This window comes from Polyodon spathula, chromosome 11 (assembly GCF_017654505.1).
Source record: "Polyodon spathula isolate WHYD16114869_AA chromosome 11, ASM1765450v1, whole genome shotgun sequence".
Taxonomy (NCBI): domain Eukaryota; kingdom Metazoa; phylum Chordata; class Actinopteri; order Acipenseriformes; family Polyodontidae; genus Polyodon; species Polyodon spathula.
Genome location: NC_054544.1, coordinates 43,877,495 through 43,904,554, shown reverse-complemented (window position 1 = coordinate 43,904,554; position 27,060 = coordinate 43,877,495). Strand labels below are relative to the sequence as shown.

At 38.3% G+C, this 27,060-nt stretch overlaps 1 protein-coding gene across 4 annotated transcripts in view; it reads right to left on the bottom strand.

The window, feature by feature from the left end:
* LOC121323239 (ephrin type-B receptor 1-like) overlaps nt 1-27,060 on the bottom strand; it is a 275,028-nt gene that overhangs the window by 26,913 nt on the left and 221,055 nt on the right. For 3 of the 4 annotated variants that reach the window (XM_041264173.1, XM_041264174.1, XM_041264175.1), the window contains exons 7-12: nt 22,197-22,359; nt 13,098-13,206; nt 12,240-12,304; nt 7,268-7,390; nt 6,471-6,718; nt 4,125-4,340 (exon numbers count right to left, since the gene is read on the bottom strand). In XM_041264173.1, the coding sequence (XP_041120107.1) occupies nt 4,125-4,340; nt 6,471-6,718; nt 7,268-7,390; nt 12,240-12,304; nt 13,098-13,206; nt 22,197-22,359 (924 nt within the window). Of the gene's footprint in view, nt 1-4,124; nt 4,341-5,037; nt 5,793-6,470; nt 6,719-7,267; nt 7,391-12,239; nt 12,305-13,097; nt 13,207-22,196; nt 22,360-27,060 lie in introns of those variants that run through there. The other variant, XM_041264176.1, reaches the window with a different exon arrangement.

Sequence of the window (27,060 nt, the reverse complement as noted above, 5' to 3'; positions counted from 1 at the left end):
TTTTTGTAGCAAGAGAAACAGCGGTGCGTTTCACCGTTTGTTTACATGCCATTTTGTAGCGATGAGGTGAAAATCAGAATACAAAACCCGACAATGACATGTCGGTGGTTCTGGAAAGATTGAATAAACCAATCAGTGTGCCTCAAGGCACTCTTGCGATTGAATAAACCATTTTAATTTAAGTTTGATGATGATGAGTTATTAGGTTATAAAACAGTACTGTATCAGTTGTGACAAATCGCTAGTGGTGCCAAAAAGGTGTTATTTTAAACAACGTTCCTGTTCCTTTAGGCGGAGCATTTACAATGGGAAAAATCTGTTTCAACACAAGGGTGTTCTCTTAAGAGGTGTTCCTATATGTGGAGACTACGGTATTAACCCTTTCATGCATGGTGACCTCATATGGGGACAGATACAGAAAACATTGTAGGCTTTATACAATTTGAAAAATATATGTAAAAATATATCTATTACAAAATGACGTTTTTTTCAGCTATTTTCAATATGTCATGCATGAACGAGTTAACACGTTAATGTAGATGAGCTATGAATATAATTGAAAGTCTCCAGGGTAAAAAGTTATGCACTTTCCACCCATTCTCTCCCTATTTTTATTTTTGAAACACCACTAGACCACATAGTTTCGTAATAGAAGCTACCAACTTGTCAACCAGGCAGATTTCTCTTTTGCTGACTGATTTTTCTCTTCTCCACTTTGACCCCCTTTCCCACCCCCATCCCCATCCCCAACCAACATCACCTCTACTGTAGGAAGGAGACATGATCAAAATTGACAATCTTGTTTACTCTCCCAATGCCTACCTTTCCCTGAACAATATTCTTGAGTAGTGAGGCGTGCAGTGCAGGCTCAGTGTCCTTGTTGAGAAGCTAGGAATGTCAGAGGCAGGTCTGATAAGGAACAGGGTGGCTCAGAGATCATATATTACAGCTACTTCGCTTTAATGCACTTGGCGTACTGTTAATCTAGACTATTTATGATTATATTTTTAGGGAGCACTACATTCAGGCCCAGGTTTTTCCCCACACTCAGTCTCTTGGTTTCTTAAAAATATATTGGTATACCCTGATTCTCTAATATTTTCCATTTAGATAATATTTATATATATCCATAATATATATATATATATATATATATATATATTTTTTTATCGCGCATTGCTATACTGCGGATTTGGCTATATCAGTGCTGGCGCTGGCTCCCCATCTTTACAGTCTAGTTGCTCATGCCTTAGCTGCAATATACATACAATTTCACTTAAAATGACTGTTTGTTTTATTTCGTACTGCACATCACATACAAAAATATACAAAGCATTACTATCGTACTGTTATCATATACACACGCATTGCACAATAACACAAAGCAAATTAAATATCTACTTGCTGAAGCGGTTTTTATTTTAGTCAGTGAGGTGTTCACGTGTGGCAGCAATGCACTAGCAAAAGCCACAAGGCAGTGACGTCAGCTCCCTAGCAACAAGCCTCCTATGTTGTGAATGGATTATTGAAATGCAGCGGGTTTGGGCATTTGAGAAAGGAGAGGAAGACTCATGAAATGTAATTGGAGTTGATGAGAAGCAATTACCCTCTGCAGTACAAACTAAAACAGTGTGCTGCTTTTTATACAAAAAATAAGAAAAAGCAGATTGTGTAGATGACTTGTGCTAGACCTGGAAGCCCCCAATAAAACGAGGGAGTGGTTGTACAGTATTTATTAGCTTATTTGTTTTTCTATGTGTTTCTTGCTATATTGTGGCCCTATATATATATAGTGGTTTTATATTGGACTCTGAAACCTGCGATATATCGAGTGGGTATATATATATATATATATATATAGAATTGCAGAATAATACAGCACACGTGTTAAGGGATATTTAACATTCTCAAAATAATGTACATTGTCTAAATATTCTGTTTCAGCTCAAACATCAGCCCCATTCAATGGAATTAACAGCAGGGGCATGTTCACAATAACTGTTCATTGTCTTGTCATAGCTTTACCGCCTAGGCCATTCAGGTGAAAGACAGAAACAGAAGCTGTAGTTTGAGGAGGGACAGACCAAGATACTACTGTTACACTGCGCAGCTTCCCACCAGCATAACTGATCATTTCAAAAATCAATTATGGCCCTGACACCAGGCACAGGCACAGGCACATTGCCACCATGGTTCATGAGGTGAGTGTTTAATTCTGCTTCTTTATGTTCAGGGGGAATTTGAACCACAGGTTAATCAAATACAATTAAGTCGCATAACAAACGCCTTCTGGACTCCAGGATGCCGCTCTGGAAGTAATTTAATGTGAATACAGCAGAAAGAATAAAGAGAAGAGGTAGTCATTTACAGGGCCTGTTCAGCAGTAAATAAACTGGGCTGTGTCAGGTAGATTTAATTGAGCCAGGGTCACTCTCCAGTCTTGTCCATTTCCACTGCCCTGCTTTCTGATTACCCCTTTTAATATAAGACATATGAGCACACTCAGTGGCTCTCCAAGAAATAGTTGCTTTTCATTGGTCCTTAATTAACAGCTGCACATGCCAAAACATCTGTCCAATTGACTTAGTTACTTATACTGTACATTTCACTGAACATTTTGATTGAGCCTTTTTTCAAGTCCTAGATGATTTTTGTTCTTCTAACTTTTTCATCTCTTCATCCTAAAACATGGCCATTGTGAATGCAACTGAATGTTAGCTAGAAGACACAGCTTTTACACATTACAGACTATATTTCAGCAGCCGTTTGCATAACAAACAAAACAGTAATTTAATGGCTAGAGAAACAAAAATGATCAAGAAACAGACTAAAGAAAAAATTTAGTAGTACTTATTGAATCTTGAGTATCAACCTGAATATTAAAATGGGCACCTCAACAATTACAAATGTGTGATATATTGATATTAACAGCCTATAGAATAACAGATATGGAAAACGCATAAGTGCAAACAATAAATGCACGGTTGGCTGGTTTTCTTTACTGATGACAAATGCAAATAAGGAGTTTAATTCAAGTTAATCTTGCTTGGATGCAGAAATCACTGTTTTGGGAGCAACTGTTTACATGAAACCAGGGAGAAGGTTTTTTTTTTTTTGCCATGTGAAAGAAAACTAAAGGACCTTCCCCTCAGGATAATTAATAGTTATCTTCTGCAACTGGGTCCACTGTAATCACAGGGCCGCCTAGCTTGAGAATTCCAAGATACCACAAAGGAATCCTTCTGTGCTGCTGGATATGGGGATATGCTGGTGCTGTTGATGCCTGCGAGGTAATTAAGTTCCAAATAGGGTGCAGTGGAGCTAAAATAAAACTATTGTATTTCTCTTCTAATTAATGCAGCAATGTGCTTCTTAAACTGTCTAGAAATAGTTTGACGGACGCACCACACTACACCCAGAAAAAAAAAAAAATCTCATAATTCAGATATGTTGAATTTGTGCCTTAAGGCATTTTTTCAGTTTTGTCAGGCAAAAGTGACAAGCAACATATTTTTCAAATTATTCACATAAGTGAGCTTGCTTAAGGGTGTGTAAAGGTATGTAAATTGCTCCACAAACACAAAGAAATACTGTTTTGTAATTATATATATATTTTTAATGATCTTTTAATAACATTATGGTGAATTTAGCGCTTATGCAAGGCGGCATTGACTACAGTCAGCTGTACAATGATGAGAGAGCTCTTTGTATGGGTGGTTATAGTTCACCTCATTGCACTACTGCGACTCTTACTTGGCAGGCCCCCTATGAGTTCAGGCAGAGAACTCTCAGACTTTCCATCAGGTTCAGTAGCTTAGTAACATCTATTGATCAGGTTCGGTGGATTACAAAAGGAGGACAGTAAACAATCTTCTAGTTCAGCAGTGAGGTGACATTCAAATCTGAAATTTGTGGAAAAACTTAAACATGGTTAACTTGATTCTAATTAAATAAAACCAACAAGAAAAACCCCTCGGTTATCAGGAATAAGTAGATCAGTGATGGAGTTGCTTCTTTTTCTTCTTCTACCATTCCTCTAAAGACGTGGCTTTGTTTTGTAATTGCACATCTTTCAAAAGCTCTTGGGAAGGATTCTGGGAGAGACAGAGAGACGAGGGACTCACCAGGGAGCTGGTGTAGGTGGGGTCGGAGGTGTCATCCTGCAGGTATCGAGAGAGGCCGAAGTCAGACACTTTACACACCAGGTTGCTGTTGACCAGGATGTTCCGAGCTGCCAGGTCACGGTGCACGTAGTTCATTTCTGAGAGGTACTTCATCCCGGCTGCAATGCCGCGCATCATTCCCACTAGCTGGATAACCGTGAACTGACCATCATTTTGCTGTCCAGGAAACAATAAAAAAGTCAATGTAAGCAGATATTTAAACATTTTAGACCTGGTTCTCAAATGAGGTCCATGAGACCAATTACTGTCACCAAAAAAGAAGGTAGAAACAGTACAAGAAACATATTGGTGGAAATCTCTGGTCTATGACTCTATTTAAATATATCATTTACATCTTAGTAACTTACAGTAAACCCCCCATCCCCCATCACAGCTTTAAATACAAATGGTGCTATCTGTATCATGAAACAGTTATGCCATAAAAATGAAATATGGTTCCTGCATATGGAATTAATTACATTAACACAATCACAATTATCACAATTGGGCAAAAAGTAATAAAGTGTATTAACCAAGAATCCAAGCAAACATATACATGGTGGCTAAAATCACTGGGGGATATAGAGAGTTCTAAAAATAAAACCAAATGAAACCCAAAATACAACAACATGATCTGCAACGTTTTGTCATGTTCATTACAGCGGCACTGTGAAGTTGCTTATTTTAGTTAAGACCCAAGGGAGTACACATACACACACACACACACACACACACACACACACACACACACACACACACACACACACACACACACACACACACACACACACACTCGCCTGCCTGTTACCCGATTTCCATTGGGAAAGCACTCACATACATTAGGACGACCTATTGTAACAGTGCATTTCTCTCTGAGCGCTCTTCTGGAAATTGGAAAGAGAGCGATTGCTTGGATTGTGTGCTGCTCCATTTCAGTCCTTTTAACACCTTTCTGTGAAAATACCATTTGCCCTACTTCCAGGTCCCATTATAATTTATTTTTCTTGCAACACTTACAAACTCATTACTGCAGTTTTAAACTATATTACATAACTATTTCAAGGATGAGGGGAGTTCAGCAAGTGGAAGGTAAATCATTGCTCTTCACATAAAACAAAATACTAAAGTCCTATCTTAGTAGTAGTAATATTAGTATTATAGTAAGGCTGCTCTTTCAACCCCCCCACCCCCACTAACAAAGGAGTCAGAATGACCTGAGCCAAAATTTAAACCCAGGATCGCAGGCCTCCAAGCACAACCTGTCTTCTTTAGCTCAGTGAAGATCCAAAAGCTGTTTGATAAAGTAAAAAAAAACACAGGAAATCTACCCCACTGCGCCATATACAGTATTTTTTATTTCTCACCCAGCATGGTGTGAACCGGGAAGAAACTTCAAACAATCTGCTGCCTCCAGCGTATTGAGGCTAATCCTGAGATCTCACCCCTGCTGATGCACCACCTTGACATCTCATGGAGGATGTAACAAAGGCTGTTCTATTGTTTCCAATGTTAAAAGAGGATGCAATAACAACACGGATGAACAGGAAGAGATGTTCCGTTCTGAGTCAGGAGAGTAGATGAGTAGCAGTGGGGAGTGGGAGGCATCGGGGGAGAGTGGCAGTTACAAACCTGGAACCCACAAGGTCAATCAAAAACAAGAGGTGACTTTGTGCAGCAGTTAAAGTGATTGTACTGACAAAAGAATCCCATAAATCTAAAACATTGGTGCACTTCTGTTTGTTATATAGGTCTCAAATTCGATAGTGGAAAGATAGCAAAGGCGGTATTGATGGAGTTGTGGACAGTATAACTCTCCTCGTGAAATTACCTAGTGCAGGAATACCTTAAAGCAAGGCCTGCAAACAGAGTGCAGTCCAAATTATCTTGTTATTTAATTAAAATACATGTTAAAGTCACATGTGTTTCCTCTAAAACTGAACATTTGAGACACGTAGATAATAGAAGTGCATAATAGGTAAGACTTATGGAATTATCTTGGTAGCTAAAATCACTTTAAGGGCTACTTCAGAGAAGCTTCTGTTATCAAAACGTATTGAGGCCAAAAAGTGTTTTGTCAAGTTAGTGCAATTAAGTCAAGGCATGAAAACAGTGAGCATTCTTAAGCCTGTAATATATATATTTTTTTAATGAACATACATGTTTCTTAGAACATGTGAGACCTACATGTAATGGAAGTGAATGGCAGGTAAGATACATGTAATTATTCTATATGCCCTTTAGGTAACTAAGCTCTGCAATTAAGCACAGCATGGTGACCTGAAAACAAAAAAACAACAGAGGACCTACTCGCAGGAAGGAGTCGAGAGCACCATTCTCCATGAACTCTGTGATAATCATGACTGGCCGGCTCTTGGTGACCACGCCCTCCAGGCGGATGATATTGGGGTGGTCGAACTGGCCCATGATGCTGGCCTCGCTCAGGAAGTCGCGTCTCTGCTTCTCCGAGTATCCTGCTTTGAGAGTCTTGATGGCCACGTAAATCTCTCTCTTCCCTGGCAGTTTCAGACGGCCCTTGTACACTTCCCCAAACTCCCCTGAAAGCAGAGCCCCACAGTGAGTTACTGAACCATACTATCTTCAACAGGCACTTTCATTGCTTTATTATGCAAATTCATATGTCAGGTGTAGGTGTCTCTCATGCAGTTTCGGTGACAGGACATGAAGCTCATACACATTGTATTAATTTCTTATGAATCACAAAAAGATTGTACTGAGGAATACTCTTGAACATAAACAAGTATTATTGTGAATGTTGCTGTATGCCCAGGATATCAGTACACCGGATACAGATATGTACTGGGATTCATGTCTTTTATTTGTTTATAAGTCTACAGTATTCTTGGTTAAGCAGACAGCACTGAATGAATATATTATCCTCGGAATAATACAGTTGTCTCTACTCTCAAAACTTCTACTTTACTGAAACTCCTAAAAACAGACCCAATGGCAGCACAATGGACTTGAAACAAATATTACACAGTACAGGGGTCCTGATACAGTAACACGCTGGTACCAATTCAAAATAAGATTAATCATTCAATTTCTGATTTTTAGGAGTCCAGTTTGAGTTTATTGAGATGCACCTGCTCCGATGACCTCTTCAATCTTCACGCAGGAGACGTCAATCTCCTTGGCAAACTCCCGAACGGCCTCATTGGGGTCCTCGTAGGTGAAGGGGTCAATGTAGATTTTCATCCCTGGAGAGCCTGAGGGAAATAGAAGGGATGGTTAGGTAAACACAGTAATGTGTGCTGGAAAACAGAAACATCCAATCTCACTGATGAGTGCAGTAAAGCTCAAGAGATGTAAATATTAAAAACTCAATATATCCTACTCGTTTTTTTTGTTTTTTTTTCTCACTGTAAATTGCTTGTTTGTAATTTCTCTGAAAGAACAATCGGGAGTACGGGAATTACATTTTAACTGAAAACAAAACAACAAAACCACCTTTAACTTCAGAAGGACCGTTGTTCTGTACTTAGTTTATCTTGCATTTTCTTTCATAACTGTACTACCATAAAATAAAATGTGCTTACTATGTGTGTGTGTACATTAGTTTGTAATTTACGTGCTAGATTAAGGCTCCCGCTTCTTTGGGGATGATGTGTGTGTTTTTAGAGGGGGAGAAAAAAATCCCTTACTTTTTCTTTATTTCTAGCGGCCTCTATTATAAAGCTGATATATGACTGTGGCGTCAATACGAGGTCTTTAATTAGAGGGCGGCACCAAATTGAAGTAATACTGTATTTATTGTACTCAGTAGTTTCTTGCTAGTTACAAAAAAAAAAGAGCAGTTGCCCTCAGTTCATTTTATCTCTGTAAAAAGTGAGACAAACGTAATTTACATTGAGCAATACTGAATTGATTTTAAGGTCAAAATATTGGGTTTACACATGGCCAGTCTGATACGGTGAGACAATTCCTCAGGGAAAGATGGTTCCAATTTGCTACTGCAGTGTTGTTAAATATATAACCAGTCCACTGAAACACTGGTACTCAAAGGATGTTAATTAACAGACAAGACAAATTCAGATTTTGCAAAGCAGACTGATGATTTGGTCCCATTGTAAGTGTTTACGGAAATTGCTAAGCCTGGACAGCTACAAGCAAACAATGCTTTACATGTGAGACACGAGCCTTGGCTCAATGGACATTCATTAAACATTTATGTCACTGTTAAGAATAAGTTCTGCTCTTAATGCAGCCTCAGTCTAATGGCAACCTAACTGCTTTGAACTGGGACTGCCTGGATATAACTGACTATTAACTAAGTCCACATACAGATATATTTAAGAATGTATTCAGTCAGTTAGAACAGCCTCTATGCTCTGCATAATGGTTTTCCTGCAAGCACTTACCAGTTATATTATCAGGCATTACGCTGCCTCTATTTCAGTAAATAACAAAGACAGAAACCCATTGCTTTTATTACAGGAATATAGGTGGCTTTCATGTATAATTTATGTAGCCAATAGTTTATTTTTGCATTCTTTTTTTCTGCTCTTGTACAAAACTGTTTAACGATCTACATTTTTATGCTTCTATGAGCTGTGCATACTCAGCAATTGCAGTATTTAATGACCTGTTTAATGTTGCTTATAAAACTGCCTTCTGAATTGGAGATATTTTGAATATGTCTTGAATATGTTTAATATGCCAACTCCTAAGAAGTCCCCTGTCAAAATTAAAATAATTGGTTTGAAAAAAGGCCTTCATTTCTGGTACGCTCATTTTTATAGATACAAAACAATCTTATAGTATAATCTTCATGCTACTTCTCCTATATTTGCTGCTTTGAATTGAATTTACATCTTGTAAAATGGTGTATTAAAGACCTAAATTAGAATATCCCAGGTATGGACAAAAAGAAACACCTACCATACCAGTGTCAATATGACAGCCAGGAAGACACTGATCTGATATGCTGAGTCAAATGAGTCGAGGTGTTTACATTTGTCTGGAGGGATAAATTCTTCAGTGATTACTGTCGCTAACTCTTTGCAATTGAGAGTCATCATTTCTACTGTTTCTCCATAAGCAACTACCAGCGAATCGAAACTGACTTGCAACAGGGAGATGCAGCTTAGCCTTATTTGTAGAACTCAGAACAGCTGATCCAAACCAGTTATTCTGAGGCAACATTTTCACTTTGGGAAAGTGATAAAAAAAACAAATGGTCATGGTTTCCATCACCTGTAGAAAAATTGGAACAGCATGCCAGAGCAGATGCTTATATGCAGTAGAGCACATGTCTGCATGATATTTATTACAACCAGCGACTAAAGGAAGACTGCATGCTTTTTACGCCTGTATTCCCCCTCATCAAGTCGGACTCCATCTGGCCCTGGTGGCACTTAATCCTTGGAGGCAACTCTTAACAACATCTGTACACCATAAACGGTGACACAAATTACCATTTATTTACAGGAGCCAGTTATTCATCTTGATTTGTGTTAGTCCTTATTGGGTAAGCTCCTTGAAATCCATCTGTGATAATGTTAAAGACAGTCAGCAGGGAGATGATGGCCAGTTAGAGAAGGGTCATGACTGGTGAAGCTGGAGCTATGGTACTGTAAAGAGGGGAGTCATACCCTTGGTTCTCCTCTATATCCCGTCAGTGTAAAAGCATCTCAGTTAACAGGCCACCTGCCTAAAAAACACTTTCCACTGATTGTAAAGCTGGTCTTAATGGACTGGTCTTGTTCTGCTGTGGCCTTGACAAGAAGAGCATAGGAACATACAATTGAGAATGGGAATCGGCTCCTTGGCCTATCAAGGCGTATATCTTTTTTAGAAGCCCATTTTCCATCTCATTCCTTCTTGAGTGACCCCATGTCACAAAGATGGCTGTAGTGGGTGACGTCAGACCAGAAACAGGGACCAACACAGAACACAGAAAAAGGGAGTTTGGTGAAGCTGAGCGCTTACTTGCGCTCAGCATTTAATAAATGAACGAACAGAAAATAAAAGGTTGAAAGACAAATAAAACATGCATGCTTTTATGCAGCTGTACCGAGACTCGATTGCTAATCAATCATTCAATTGGAATCTCAGTACAACTGCATGTGAATTAAATTAGTGCACTTCTGTGTCCACACACTATATACTTTTTAATCTGCATGCGGAGTGATGTGCAATCCTCTTGCCTAAATACAAATATATTTTAAATCCTTCGTGTTACACAGACCCATTTATATCCCATGTACCAATGACTGTACACCAACATTAACACAACACATGCAACATATAACACACAAATACACACAGTTACGGGGCTAGGGATGGGTCGGTATACCAGTTTTTAGGTTCCACGGTTTAGGTACATTACGGTATTAATGCCATTGCTTTTATTCTAAACAGCAATTATTGCAACTCTGTTATACACATGTTAGCGCATTTTTTCAACTGCAAACACGCTTTTTCTAAATCAAGCGATGGTACTTGCAGTCTTATCAAAGTGTCTGAGGAAGACATTTTTGTGAACTGATACTGTATTTTGATAATGATTTTGAAGGAAATGGTCAACAACATAGAATACACGTTTCAATGGCTGTGTTCTGTTACCCAGAGTTTGCTGCGCCGGCTGCTCTTGGCCGCTGTCTTTCTGACGTCACACGCAGCTTTTAGAGAAACACCTTCTCCAAACCTTGCAGCGTAGCACTCATTTTCAACGTACTATATTTACATTTGTCTGGATTATCAACAGTCAGTTTAATGTAATTGATATACATTAACTTTATTGTAAAATTATACATCACTTAGGTTTTTTTTAATAATTGATTTATTTATTTAATATAGCGTGGACAAGGCTGTTCATTGCTTCATTGTATAATGATAAAATGTTGTTCGCCTCCGTTAACAAGGTGGCAGCAGTAGTTTTTGTGGTTACTCACATTACGATTAGCAGGTCACGCGTGATCTTTGCATAGTCCCTTTGGTCAACAGCCACAGGCAGCCTTCTGTGGGTGTTGAATGACGTCTACAGCGCATCTCGGAAAAACACGACCGATGTCTCAAACAAAACAGACCCGCGACTGCAGCAGGATAGCCTATTTATTATCAACATAGTTTTGTTTAAACAAGTTGTAACAGTCTTCCAATTTTCTTAGGTAAGTGAAGAAATTCTCCTGCTGCTCTGCTCCTGGCGGTGGCAGAGGCACAGGCAGCTCTTGCTGCTTTACTCCTGGTGGTGGAAGCGGCGGAGGCTGAGACAACTCTTGCTGCTCTGCTTCTGCCAGTGAAGGTGGTGAAGGCAGAGGCAGCTCCTGCTGCTCTGCTCCTGGTACGGAGGTGGGAGCAGTGTGTAGTCTCCTGGAGATGGACGTGGGAGCAGCGTGTAGTCTCCTGGCAACGGAGATGGGAGCAGCGTGTAGTCACCGACAAAGGCTCTCCCTCACTCAAAGGGGACAGGGACGGCTCTCCCTCACTTGCAGGGGACTAGGGTGGCTCTCCCTCACTTGCAGGGGTAGGTGATGGAGGCAGAGGCAGCTTCTGGTCCTTTCCTCCGGGTGGTGACGGTGAGGGAAGTGATACCAACAGGGATTCACCCTCTGCTGGTGGAGGTGGAACCAGAAGGCATTCTCCCTCTGCTAAGTGGAGATGGGGACAGCAGGCATTCTTCCACTGCTGGTGGAGACTTTGGTTGTGGATGCTCCGACTCCTCCCTCTTGGGCTGTGGACGTTCGGGCTCCTTCCACACAGGCTATGGAGGTGAAACCAGCAGGCATTCTTCCTCTGCTGGTGGATATGAGCACAGCTGCCTCCGCTGGACTCTCGCGGTCTCTAATTCTATTCTCCACTCCATCAAACCCACAACCCCGAGTGAAACATGCATGCATCTGTATCGTTTTATGCAGCTGTACCGAGACTTGATTGCTAATCAATCATTCAATTGGAATCTCAGTACAACTGCACGTGAATTAAATCAGTTTAAATCTGAGTTGAGCCATTGATATGAACATTTGAATAGAACAGTTGCTATAGATTGCTGAAAGAGCTTTACTGAAAATAGAGACATATGAAAATAGCAGCCCCTCGGCTGGTATAGTTACTCACCTCGACCAGTACTGTAGTGCTGCAGTTTGTCACTGTACACTGCTTCCTTGGTATACACTTTTTTCCTACAAGTGAAAATACAACACATCAGTAGGATTAGTAATGTGCACTTTACTTATTTATAGTCACTGACCTTTTTTATATTCTATTAATAGGAAACAAAAGTAATCTTTTATAATTTATTATAGAGAAAATTAGCTAATCGCTCTCTTTTTTTTGTAATGTAAGTGAAAAATGAGCAATGCATTATAATCTGATATTATCACCAAATATTTTAAAGTAGTGATCTGAAATACATCTCCTTATATGTATTACCATTATTACAGGTCCACATTTTAAAATAATTGTCCTTATATGCATTAACATTATTATTATCCTGTCTTGGTTCTTCATTTATTTGTTATGTAGATTCAGGATATACAAATATAGACAGAGAACTACTGCATCCTGGTACCACAGAGGTAGGTCATGTGGTCTCAGCTAGACTACTGGAATCATTGAACTACTGCACAGCACATGAAGTGAGGCCAGGAAGCAGCAGCAACTTTTCATCTGTAGCGTTGTCTTTGAAATACAGGATATCCAAAATGGAAGTATAAAATACAACAATCAAAACATTTTGAACAAAAGAAAAGGGGGACTAATCATGGTATTGCTTGTGTTGGATTTTAAAACCTCTCAAGTCATGATACAATTGCATATGACAAGATGAGAAATGGATATTGTATAACTGAGTGACCAATGTAATCTTGCTGTTGTATAATTGTCTGTACTATGCATCTGGTGGCAAGATGATCGTCAATGACAAATAAATATATCAAATATAAGATGGTTACTGCAAAATGAGGGACTAGTTACCTGCTGCAGACAATGGAAATGGCAACCAGAGACACAATGAATACAACACCGGCCGCAGCTGAACCAGCAATCAATGGCAGCTGCTCTCTGAGCTCCGACTTATAGTCATCTATGTGTGAGAGAAGAGATACAGGGGAGGGCGAGACAGGGTGTGAAAGAGAGGATAGGGGGATGGGAGAAAGGGAAACAAAGGAATCGTTACACTTGGTGAGACAAACAATACAACTGTTAATTCAATGAATCAATAATACATGTCTTTAATCTCATTTTTAGTGCCTATCCAGCGTCTCCAGTCTGTGTCAATGGGCAATTACAGCTCGTCTTTCACAGTAACTTCTGAAGTTTAAGTATAGAAAGGTTAAGTTTTAAACATATTCATTTTTGAGTAGGATAGCCTGAAAACAAGGTGCGTGGGTAACATAAGCATAATCATAATTCTTAACTAATTCCTTGCGGTTATGTCTCCTGTCACTCAGTACTTCGTTTTGTGTCACCAATGCAGAAACATCATGGGCCAGATTTAGCAAGGTTTTTTCACCACAATCAGCACAATTTTTGTGAAAAGGAAATTAAACTGTTAATCTTACAAGATCTTCTAGATTTAATTAATTATTGTGTTAGCTTTCACACTAATGCTCATATATTGAAGCAACAGATGCTTAGGTCAGGTAGAAAGGTAAGAAAGCACTGGGGCTAGGTGGTATGGCAGTCTGGGGGTCTGAGTTTGAATCTGGCTACTCAAGTCAGAAATGAAATGAGTTTGGTTACTGATGTCAACACAAGAACATAAGAACATAACACATAAGAAAGTTTACGACAGAGAGGAGGCCATCTAGGACCATCAATGCTCATTGAGTTCCTCGAAGCTGATTTATTCCAAAATTATTATTAATTATTATTATGTTTTGTTTTGTTGAATGTCCAATTATGTCCTCTCATCACAGCAATCCCTACAACAGCTCTGAACTGGAGATAAGTGGGTGGCCTCGAATCTCACGACCAAGCCAATTGCCTCTTTCCACCTAGGAACTGAAAGCAGATTTTGGCAAGCTACTGACCTCTGCAGGACAAGGGCCAGCCCTGCAGATGTTTGCTTGAGCTCGCCAGGCACCTGGCCAATAAGTTGGGTACTGTACATCACACAACTATGCTTTTACCAGGTGAACCACTCGGGGGCACCTTGATCCACAAATTTTGGCGAGCCCCCAGTGTAATGGAAAGCACATAACAATCAGAATTGTCAGTGTCTCTGGGAGATGTGTTCAGGTCAGGGTTGAGCTGTGAGGGGATGCTCTTGGGGTGTGTGACAGAAATACAATGAGTTCTGGTTGTAAAGCTCCCTCTCGATCTGTGAGGGTGCTAAACAGCAAAAGGAGAAGTATCTGGACAGGCTGGCCTGACAGTTCGTTTCCGAGGTCGGGAATTGGTCAGCCTGGATGGAAGTGAAACGTATTGACGTACTGTTGCAGGAACATATAGACTTGGAAGGTAAACGAGGTAGCAGCTGCAAGCAATAGACTCAGCTGGAATCGTTTACCAAGGGTACATGCGGGGTAGCATAAAAGGGGCCAGAGAAACGCTAATCTTTTCCTTCTCTTGGGTTTGCACTTTAACCTGGAAGGACTGAGACAGCTGCAGTAGTGACTGCTGGAGAAATAATAGAAGGAGAAACGTAAAAGAATATTTGTGAGTGTTGGGTTTGTTTGTATTGTCTGTTAGTAACTGCCTTTGTTTATTGAACCATCAGAAAGCTAACGTATCCGGAGCTCTCACCTTGGGCCAGCACAAGCCGGATCATCACTACACCAATAGTCACGAAGTAGCACTGTTTATCACCCACCTCGAGCACGACCGCACTCACCCAGGACTGGTGACCGTGTCCAGTATTATTGTGGGGCAGATAAGTTTGTGATTATTGTTTGGGACTGTAACCCTGTTGTTATCTCTGTGGAGTGCAGATCATTGTGTATTGCTGGGATTTATTATTTGGTTGTGTGACAAAGTGCCCGCCCCTATGTATATTATCTGTTATATGTTGTGTGTTTAATGTTGGTGTATAGTCGTTGGTACACAGGATATTAACGGGTCTGTGTAACACGAGTGTTTAAAATGTATATTTGTATTTAGGCACAAGGATTGCACAGCACTTCACGTGCAAGTAAAATGTAATATGTGAGCACGGGAATTGCACTTTATTAATTCACATGCAGTTGTACTGAGACTCCAATTGAATGATTGATTAGCAATCGAGTCTTGGTAGAGCTGCATAAAAACAGTACGTTTTCACCCACTCGCGTTTTTGGGTGTTCGGTGAGTGGAGAACGGGAGAGAGAGTAGGAGAGTGATAATTACAATTGCTATTGCGTGCTGGTGGGACCAGCACAATACTTGTGTGTTCAAAACTCATCGTGTTTGTCAGTGTCTGTCCGTGCACCGTTTTGTTAAGTTTAGTCCGTTTTTGTTTCTATATATTTTGGCTACCAGTGCCGTGTCCTGTGTTTTCGTGTTTGTTAAACCTTTTACTTATAATAAACCGGCACAAGCAAGCTTCCCCATCATTTCACATCATCTGTCTTTGTGTTCATTCCTTTTCCTGGTTCTAACTCCGCCCACTTCGGCCATCTCTGTGACAGGTTGCCAGACCCGGATTATAATTAAAACCACTTTCCTACTAGATTACAATTGTTTGTGATTACTTCTGCACTGCATCCCCTCTACACCTGTTCCCAATCACCAGCCACTTTGCCACAGGTGCCAACCAGTTTATGGGCACTGAGGCTGACTGTAGCCAGTGCAAATATCCCTCACCGATCAAGCACACAAAATGATCGGATGGGGAACATCATGATGAAAACATAAAAAAAATAAATAGGAGCTCACAATCTGGGCTCATAAAGACCCGGCAGCCGGTTACTGAGACAAAACCTGTTCTAACCACACATACAAACACATAGTGCTGTTTTATACTGAGTTTGGGAATCCCCATGCAGTACCAGGGTCATTCTGGTAGATGTTTAAAGGTGTAGAAACATGTTTAAATGTTTCAATTTAAAGAAGGCTAAGGGTTTAAACCCAGCGATATCAGCCATTTTTTTTCTTTTACCTGAACAGTATTTCAGAAGGTTTTTACCTTAAACACACGACAATATCAGCTAAAAAATGAGTAATGTTGTTCTTTTTCATTTATCTTTAAAAACTGTCGAATCATTTGTTTTCTTGCAGGCATTTCTTATATTTGATAGGTGATTTAATAATGTTTAGTATGTTGCTTATTTTTAAATATTTGACCGGTAAACAAAAGTCATTACACTGTTTCGTGCAACTCACAATTAAAGGGCAATACTAAATAAACATGGTGCACCACTAAAACCTACAATAAACAAAGACATAATCAGCAGCAATCCTAAGGTAGATACATATTAATTAACATGATTTCCCTTTTGAAATTGTTAAATTCATAATATTAATTAATTGTTAATAAGTGCCTATTTTACAGTATCGCTAATATTAGTAGTATATTTCAGTATGAAATCAATAGGGAAAATGTTAGTAATTGCATGTGAATTTTGGACATTTTATTAAAAATGTTACCGGAATTGAAAAAAATACAAAGCCATTCTGTCAGTCTTACAGAGTCTTACAGAGACACATGCTACCCCTGCTTCCTCCTCTCTCTCTACACTCATAATAACCAGTAAATTAGGTCTAGGGATCTCTAACTCTGTCCCTAGGGGATGGAGAATCATATACCATGTGGAAAGCAGAGATTCATATCAGGGAATAATTATATTTGACAAATGACAACAACTGCTACCGCTAACACAGAAGCAAACCTGTGAGACTCCCTTAAAGAAATACATACATCATATTTGCAAACGCTTTATTAGGTAGACTATAATCAACTGCCGAATAGAGATTTCTTGCTACTGTATTTTTGTTTTTAGATATGAAGTGATTTGGCAATAAAACAGTCACCAGGGTCCAAGCATAGTAAAAGCACAGCAAAGTGCAGTATGTATATGACTGCTTGGTATTGACTAGTCAACCTCCAAATCTATGTTACATAGCAAATCAGCAGAGAGACTTAAGGAGTATTTTGTACTTTACCAGATTTTTTACATGAGCATCAGCACTGAAGATGAAGAAAAACAACCAAGGACACGACCTCGGTGACCTCATAGCTAGTCACGGCCATACTGGTATGCAGTTTTACAAAGATACTGAAAAGGACTATTGAGTCGACTAAAAGATGGTGTGAAATTCCTGTAAATCCCAAAAGAATATCTGTCATTCCTATGACACTTGAATCCATTAAGAAGATAAATGAAAGAGTAGAAATTAAATCCTATTTCTTTATATAGCGCCTGACACACATCTAAGCACGACCAGCTTGCAAAATAAATACCAATACAGAGAAGTGGCTTCTGTGTAAGAGAACTGGCTGTTTATGGTGGAATAATTACGATGGAAAAATAACTAGATAAGCTTTTTTAACATATTTTATTGCTCATAATTAGATGCTAATGGCACAGTTCATTTTTATGTAGCCTGCTCCTTCTGGCTAATATACCAATACAACAATTGTATTTTTCCATTTCTTTCTGTTTAAAAAAAAAAAAAAAATTACACCTTTATAATTTTGATGATGCAACTTTTTGCAGGTTCTCCGTGCATTGCTTGGGTGAAGCAGATGCAACATAAAATCCTCATTTCAAGCAAATGAAATGAGTTTCTCAAGAAGCCGCACATAATATGTGTTTTGATTTCCATTTTTAATGGGACTTATTTAAAAAAAATGCAAATGTTCTTTTAGGTTAAGGCTGCACAGGTATTTTTATTTTGTACTGTAGTCGTTAATTCCCACATAAGAAAACAAAGTACAAAATTATTTCACTTATAGAACAGCCTCCTATAACTTTGTCAATAGAGTGTGTGGCCACTACAGGCCAGGATGATACTTCTTTGAGTCCTCTGAGTCCATGAGGTCTCTGTCTGCACCGCCTGAAATTCCTTGGGGTAAGTTATGGAAATCTGAAAACATGTTTAAACAATTATTTTTGCACTTGCTTTCCCAAAACTACTCAATGTCCAGCATTTAAATCAAGAGCACCATATTGTGGCTCTCAATAGGCCCTACATGGCTCAAGAGCCATCCATTCGACTGCCCTGGTGTCCAGTTTATACACTAATAGTCCGAAAGACACCAATAACACTGCTTTGTATGCAGAAGCAGGGATGTGGAGTGAATTCACGGACACAGCTGTTTTCTTTTTTCATTTGCAGAGGTCTTTCTAATACAGTAGTGGAGCAGCCTACTATACTGTGAATTCAAATTACATTAAGCCTCATTACAATCAATTACCTTCACATGGATGCATGCAGCTCATTATAGCAAGTGAAATGCATCAACTTTAAGTAGCTTTAATAGAAACAAATAGCTGATTGGAGAACAGGTGAGCAAAATGAAATGCAATACCTAGTCCCCTGCTGTTAATTGTTTTACCAGCAATCGTGCCTTGGCCCAGTGCCAGAGAATGTTCTATCTTCCAAGCTGCCCCGATCTTGAAAACAACACAGCCACATGTCATTCTTACAGAACTTCAGCTAACTGAACCTTAATTACCAGCGAGCTGGCTGGGACTGCTTGCAGCCTTCCTCTAATCATAAGAAATGCATCAGAAAAAATATAACTTGAACATAGGCGATGCAGCCTATATTAGAAAACATTTCCTGTCTTTTAAGGAAAGCATTTTGATTTAAATATAATTCAGAATATCCGTTTTTTGCTGTTAGACTTTATAAAAAAAAATTGCTAAAAATATTGGTGTTTAAGCATACAGTTCCATGTGTACCGCATGGAGGCTTTGTTATTGCATTATTTGTTATTTCATTGTAATATATTAAATACATACAGTAAAGCCATAAATATTTCCAAGCCTTTTATTGCATGTTTTTCACTAATTTTTGGCACGAATATCGAATTTCACTAGCAATACGTAGTTTGTACATTGCAACAGGTCACCAACATTTTTGGAACAAAATAGCTTTTATGGGTCTGATTCGCCAAATATTTTGGTTGCAAATATTTTGGTTGCAAATATTTATGGCTTTACAGTATTTTTTGTGTTAAAGGCAAGCAATGATAGCATCCAGGCACCTACACTGGAATTAGCCAATGTGTGGGATCATAGTACAGTAGTACATATATTTTGATTTGCAACTGTAGTTTGATCACAATCATTTTAACCCACACTACTGGTAATCTATGTTACTAAATCCATACCGGTGTACTATTGCATCAGATCCACAACACTGTGACCTGCCAATGGGTTTCCATGGTTTCTTCAAAGTAATATGATTATTATGATGCTACCTTTTTCTAAATGACTGGGACCCATTCTTAAAGCTGCAGTTTGGTGAAAAAACAAATCAATTAAAAATAAAAACCAGAAAAGTCTTCATTAGAGTATTCATCCCCTTTGCTATGACACTCCTAAATAAGCTTAGGTGCAACCAACTGCCTTCAGAATTCACACAATAAGTTAAATGGAGTCCATCTGTGTGCAATAAAAGTGATTCACATGATTTCAGATTAAATAGACCTGTCTTTGTAAGGTCCCACAGTTGGGTGGTGCATTCAAAGCAAAGATGCTACCATGAAGACAAAGGAGCTTTCAAAACAACTCAGAGATGAAGTTGAGGAAAGGCACAGATCAGGAGAGGGGTATAAAAACATTTGAAAGGGATTGAATATCCCTTGGAGCACAGGCAAGTCGATCATTAAGAAGTGGAAGGTATATGGCACCACCTTGAATCTGCTTAGAGCAGGCCGTCTTTCCAAACTGAGCAGACGGGTAAGAAGAGCATTTGTCAGACAAGCTACGAAGAGGCCAATGACAACTCTGAAAGACATACAGCGTTCCATGCCTGAGATCAGAGAAACTGTCCATGTGTCAACAATAGCTGAGGTACTCCACACATCTGGCCTGTATGGAAGAGTGGCAAGAAGGAAGCCGTTTCTGAAAAATGCCCATGTAAAATCCCGCTTGGAATTTGCAAAAAGGCATGTGGGAGACACTGAAAAGATGTGGCAAAAGATTCTGTGTTCTGATGAAACAAAAATTGAACTATTTGGCCTAAATGCAAAGCATTATGTCTAAGGGAAACCCAACCCAGCATATCACCCAGGTAACACCATCCCTACTGTGAAGCATGGTTGTGGCAGCATCATGACGTGGGGATGCTTTTCATCGGCAGGGACTGGGAAGCTTGTCAGGGTAGAGGGCAAAATGGATGGAGCTAAATACAGGCAAATCCCTGAGGAAAACCTGCTTTAGTCTGCAAAAGACCTAAGACTGGGATGAAGATTCACCTTCCAGAAAGACAATGACCCCAAGCACACAGCCAAAGTGACACTGGAGAGGCTTAAAAACAAGAAAGTGAATGTGCTAGAGTGACCCAGTCAAAGCCCAGACTTGAATCCGATTGAGAATCTGTGGCAAGACTTGAAGATTACTGTCCACAAACGATCCCCATCCAACTTGACAGAGCTTGAACAATTTTGCCAAGAAGAATGGGCGAATATTGCACGATGCAGATGTGCAAACCTGGTAAAGACTTACCCCAAAAGACCTACAGCTGTAATTGCTGTCAAAGGTGGTTCTACCAAGTATTGACTCAGGGGGGTGAATACTTATCTAACCAAAACATTGGTCTGACTTTTAAGACAGACATACCAGACTTTCCTTTCTCGTCCTTCAATTCTAGGGATTAGAGCATGTTGACCCCCACCATTCCTTTTTAGCTTGCTTTATTCCCACTTAATTGTATTTGGGGGCTATACAAAAGCAGTAGTCAAATTTACAATTACTAATTTAAATTTTTCCTGCTGTAACCTCTCACATTTTGTGAAAAAAGTTCCATACGTGACAAATTCACTGCTTAAAATAATTACAAAGTAAGTAAGTAGCAGGATTCAGAAAAATGTAGGGTTAAACGCCCCCACGTGTTGGTACAACTGCTTAAATAACGTTCCTGTAATTTTTCTTTTCATTGTTCACATCCTGACAACTTTTTACTCATAACTTTAAAGTCTGTTTCAAAGCTCTTTTCAAATGGCCTCTCTAGTGCACTGATAGTATAAGGATCATTGCCCACATTGTCAAACAGGTAACACAGCAATAATGGTCCATGAGGTGGTATGGAACAGAAAAGCCAGAGCACTTGTTATGTTTTTTTCTTTTTAAACAGTTGTAACAACACATGGGGATGTATAACATTATATTTTCAGAACCCTGCTACTTACACTTTAAATTACCATTGCTATCAGTCACTTGTACAGTTGCCCACTGGGAATCAAACCAAAAACACTTGGGTTACAGTTAAGTATTCTATCCACTAGACCACCAAATCATGCTGGCAAGCAGAGTCAGTTTCAGAATTACCAGCTGAGGCCTACGCTTTTTTAAAAACAAAAATGCCCTGGGCATTTTTTATAAGAATTCAACAGACTAAGCCACATTTTCAAGATGAGCCATTTTAGCTTGGCCACAGACAGAAAATTATTGGTCTAAAAAATGGTGACTATCTACAATTAAACATCACCATGACAACTGTCACTGACACCATGACAGCACTTTTTTTTTTTTTTTTTTTTTTTTTTTTTTTTTCAAAAGAGGACAAGAACTGAAATTAACTTTGTGGAGAAAATATCATTTACCCTGGATATGGCATTTATTAGGCTGTCTGGCTATGGGGACAGTGTGTTGATTAATGCTGAAAAAAAACTTGAGTCAATTTGGAACAAGAGTACTGAACTCAAATAAAAAATGGAAAAATTAACACAACGTAGACTGAAAAAATCATGCCTCTGCAGCAGGTGCGAAGCTGAAATATTCATAACAATTTCAGCCCAGTAGTTGATAATTAATCAAATTAACTAGTAATCACTGGTAAGCTGGGATAACGCCTGAGCCGCAGAAGGGCCTAACGAATCCAATTAGCTAAGCATTTTGTATTAAGTGTAATCGTTTGGAGTCCTTAGTTATTTTTTCTTCATTTTTTCTCACTGTTGTCTCCAGTGCCTCCTGCCACACTTACCATCTGTTAGGGTCTGGAAGCACATTTTCCCACTGTATTTGCCGAAGCCGGCAACAGTCCTGGCACGGACCTGCACCACATACACAGTGCCAGGCCTCAGCCCGTCAATGCGGGCGGTGTTGGTTTGGCTCTTCACCATAGAAGAATTGAACTCGTTGTGGTCCTGCAATGGCAAAAAACAGAAAACAAACTGTTAACAAATCGTATTCTGTATGGTCATTGCTTTCAGTATGTACAGCACAGGGACCATATGTGGCAAGGATTGTAGGCGTTTGTGAGGGATATGTCAATTTTGGTCATTTGTTTAATTGATATTTTTGCTTGTTAATAGTTTGTTAACTAACTTACTAACAGTTAACAAAAGTAATTTTGTTTTAATTGCAGGAGATACTGGAATCTCTATAGAAGTGACATAGTCAATTCCTCTACTGTAGAGTACCCTATTTGTAAAGTATTTCAAAGTACTTCATTTCACTGATATGACACAAGATGACAACATGCCCTATTTATCTAAAAATGACAAACAAGTCACTACATATGGTATTATTACCCTATTTACACTACCTTAATATTGCATGTATGTTTTAAAATATATAATTGTGCATGAATTAAATGACATGGCTTGAATACTAGATTGTGCATTACTGAGCTGGTGTGGATAGTGTCAAGCTGTCTATAATCAAGTGATGAAATACATTTGTTAGTAATTAAATGTATACTTTTGGACATTTAAGACAAATCTATAATAGAAGTTATTTGATAAAATGGTAATCACAGAAGAATGTAGTTATTTAAAAGAACAAGAACAACTTCACGAGGGATGTGTGAGTAGAGATCTTTAACGGCAAGAGAATTAATCAATCAATTTTATTTTTATACAGTGGCCTTTCATGACATGTCACCACAAAGTGCTTTACAACTATAAAACCAACAATACTTATTACAAAAACAACAATAAGTAGCAAAAAAGAACAGAATACAAACAACAGTAAAATATGCTTAAAAAGGGTAAAAAAATTAGGATATATAAGCTATATTATAAAAATGGGTTTTGAATCTAGTTTTAAAAAGAGCAACAATGGGAAAAACATGTATCCGAGAGAGAATATCAGCTCTAGATGAGAATGCCAGGCTATCAAATTTGTTTAGTCTAGATTTGAAGGCATCAGCTGAAGGAGCTTCTGTAATTGTGAAAGGCAAGTTGTTCCATAATGTAGATGCCATATAACTAAAACATCTACCACCTGAGAGCGTGATTAGGGACATAGGGTTCCAAAAGATATTTAGGGTATAGAGGAGCAAGACCATTTAAAGCTTACTGTATAAGTTAACAGCAACAGCTTAAAGTCTATTCTAAAACTAACAGGTAGCCAATACAAGGATGCCAGCACGGGGTTGATATGCTCTCACTTCTTTGCCCAAGTTAAAATTCTAGCAGCAGCATTTTGTACAAGTTAGAGTTGAGAAATAACAGTGTGGCTAGTCCCAATGAAAAAAAAACATTGCAATAATCAATCCTAGAGGATATAAAAGCATGCATCTCTCTGCATCCTGAATACCTCTCAGTCTTGCAATATTTCTTAAATGAAAAAAGGACATTTTTGAGACATTTTTAATATGTGCTTCGAAAGAGAGGTTTGTGTCAAATATAACACCTAGGTTTTTCATCAAATGTCCATCAAACAAAACATCAACCAAATGTTTGTATTTTAAAATGTATTTTTATGTTTTTATCTGAGGTCCCAGTATCATCAGTTTTGTCTGAGTTTAACATTGAAACGTTATTAAATATCCAGTTCGATATGTCAGCTAGACAGGTATTCAAAGTGTTAGCAGCAGATACATAGCCTTGTTTGAGGGACAAGTAAAGCTGAGTATCATCAGCATTACAGTGGAAACTAACTCCATGTCTACGAATAATGTCACCCAAGGGTAATATATAAAGTGAAAATAAAATTGGGCCAAGAATTGACAATAGGAACTGCAATTGATAAAACTACCTCAATAAAACAAATGAACATATTGTTAACAGTCGCGTGTCCTTGCACCAAGGCCTTTGATAAGACTGCCTTTGGATTGTAGGGTTGTATAAAGACTTGGTGTAGTCTATTGTTCTGAATTGTATTACATTAATCTTTTGAAATCTTTGTGTGAGGATTCATGTCCTGTTTCTCATTACAAATGTGTTTAAACAATAAGAAGATCCCTAGAGTTCTCTGTGCTGAATTTGCTTTCTATAAACATCTGATACAGTTACTCCTGCATCAAATTGGATGGTTCTGAAGATGCTTTCTGGGCTTATACCAGGAGCAGTACTGTACTGTGATTTCACTGCTGAATCACAATTATATTATTATTATTTTTTAATAATATATTTATTCAGATTTTTAGAGTATAAAGGTTACAGACATCATATTTCCACTACACTTACAATAATAGCTAACAAACAGAGGTTTGTTAGGTTCAACATACATGCCCCTATATACTATATGGCCAGTTATATACTTTAGACAAAATATCAAACACTTTATTCCAAAAGGATTACATTTTATGTAAATAATTCCCCTCTTTGTTCTTACATCAAGAGCGTGTAGTAAGGTGGTTCTGATACATTGTACTTAGAAATGATGCATAATAGAAATAATGTATCAATTTAAAATGGATTAAAGAAACTTTAGTAAAAATTATACCGCCAGATGTAATGCCACATATTGTATCTGGTTCAATTTTCCATAGGTATGTCAAATCACCTTATTGTTTGTTAAAATGACCATTTCCCTACAAATGGCTAGGGAGCTAGAACATACATCACAGCATAAGTATCGAGAATAATCTGCAAGTGCATCAAGAAAAGCAGAGCTGTTGTAACACAGGTTGAAATGCCTAATTAACTTTTTATCTAATGGTGTAAAGTGCAACGGCTTCAGGCGTTTCTTATTCATTTTAGTAATTGGTGTTTTTTTCTTCTTCTTTTAGATAGAAACTACGCCAACGATGACTAATAAGTGATTCACACTACCAAAATAATTGATATAAAGTATTTATAAAAAATAAAGTACAAAGCGGTATGTAATTCAATATGTTCATGTAATATTATTCAGCAGGTTTCATTTGACTTTATGATGCAGAATTAATTGATTCTATAGGGTTTTTTTTAAACCTTTTGGCCGTAGCTATAGATACAGCTAGCCCATCTGATCATCAGTAACAGCTAGAAATATGCATCATTATTTTTATTTGATTGTTCAATACCATTTTCAAATGATTCTGACCATATTCACAAATCTGCAATTAGACTTAGTTGGCTTTCCAGTTTGTTCCCATTACCTAGGTAGTTTCAGCAGCTGACAAATAAATACTATTTGTAGTATAGAGTATTATTGTATTCTCCATATTTTTGATGTTGCTTAAAATTAAAATATTTTTTATATATCTTTTCTTGTTTAAGGGATAACACAGCATCATTCAAGTGAATTAGATGGTTCTGAATATCTGTCTTGCATAAATGATGTCTTCTTGTAACAACCCAACCACATTCACACATCTGATGACTGATCCATTGACATAACAGTCATTGTCAGGAATCAACCATCTGCAAGCGATGTTGATTCGAAAACACCGGGTCCCTTGAGTCTTGATGGAGAGATGCTGTAGAGCAGATGCTTTCCAAAACTACAGTTAAACGACACATTGTACAACTAGACAAAAGGCCAGGTTTTCAGAGCTCTAATTTATTTCTATTTCTGAAAGGAGGAAAGTCCATGTTAATTGGTTATAGCTAATCAAATAATTCCACAAATCACAAAACTGTTATGCACTTCCAGAAGCTCTTGTTGCGGCAAGCATGTATTTCTATGTCAATTAAATGACACCATACTACCTATGTTAACGAAAGATTGTTACATTTGCATTTCCTAGGTCATTTAACCTTAACAGTGTCTTTGAGGTCAAAGCATGTCACTGGCTGCAAACCATGTCAGTCATTATGGGAGGCATGCAAACTGCAATTGTTTTAAACATTAAGCAATAACTCAAAGTGTACTGTCTCTATGAGCTCTTGTAACACACCACAACCCTGAAATTTGTAGGATATGGGCAACAGCGAAGGGTCTGTTCAAGGAATCAAGTACATTTTACAATAGTTTTAATGTGGTATCCAGGGTTTCCCTTCCTTTTCTGCAAAGCTGATAATATATCTTTTCAAATCACTTGTAGTTTCTTGTTGTTCTTTTAGTAGTGATGGGAAAAGTGAAGCCTACTGCCACTGAACCCTCTGAATCATTTGTTTCACAAAAAGATTCACTGAGCTGAAGCACATGAAGCGCTTCATGCTCTTTAGTGCCATCTCTTGGTAGATCTGCAAAACTCAAGAGTAAAGAGTAAAGTGGACAGTTGCACTAATGCTCAGAGAAGGCAATGTGTTATATAGTAACATTTCATACACTTTTGACAAACAATATCAAGCAATTTCATTTTTTTTTTTCTCGGTTAATTGGGCATCTATAATTTAAACAATCATTTAAGTGTAAAGGAACATCTCAGTGCTTCTTCTAAAGACAGAGCTTGGCTGTTGTTTTTTTCGAAATTGTCTGGAATATTTATTTTACATATCAACCACACAAACGATTAACCAATAAATCCTTCTTAAATAATCATACTAGAAATATAAGTGTTGTCCAATCAAAAACAAGCTCTTGTTGCTTGAAATGAGACTTCAGCAACCGTAGTGTGTAAGAAGGTGTGATAAGTAGAATATTTTGATTCATGCTTACAAGTAGATTCTTCGGTGGCGCATGTATTTTAGCTCTAGCTATAAAGTAGAGAGGTGGAAAATAGTGCGGTCGAATCCCTGCCTTTCCATTTT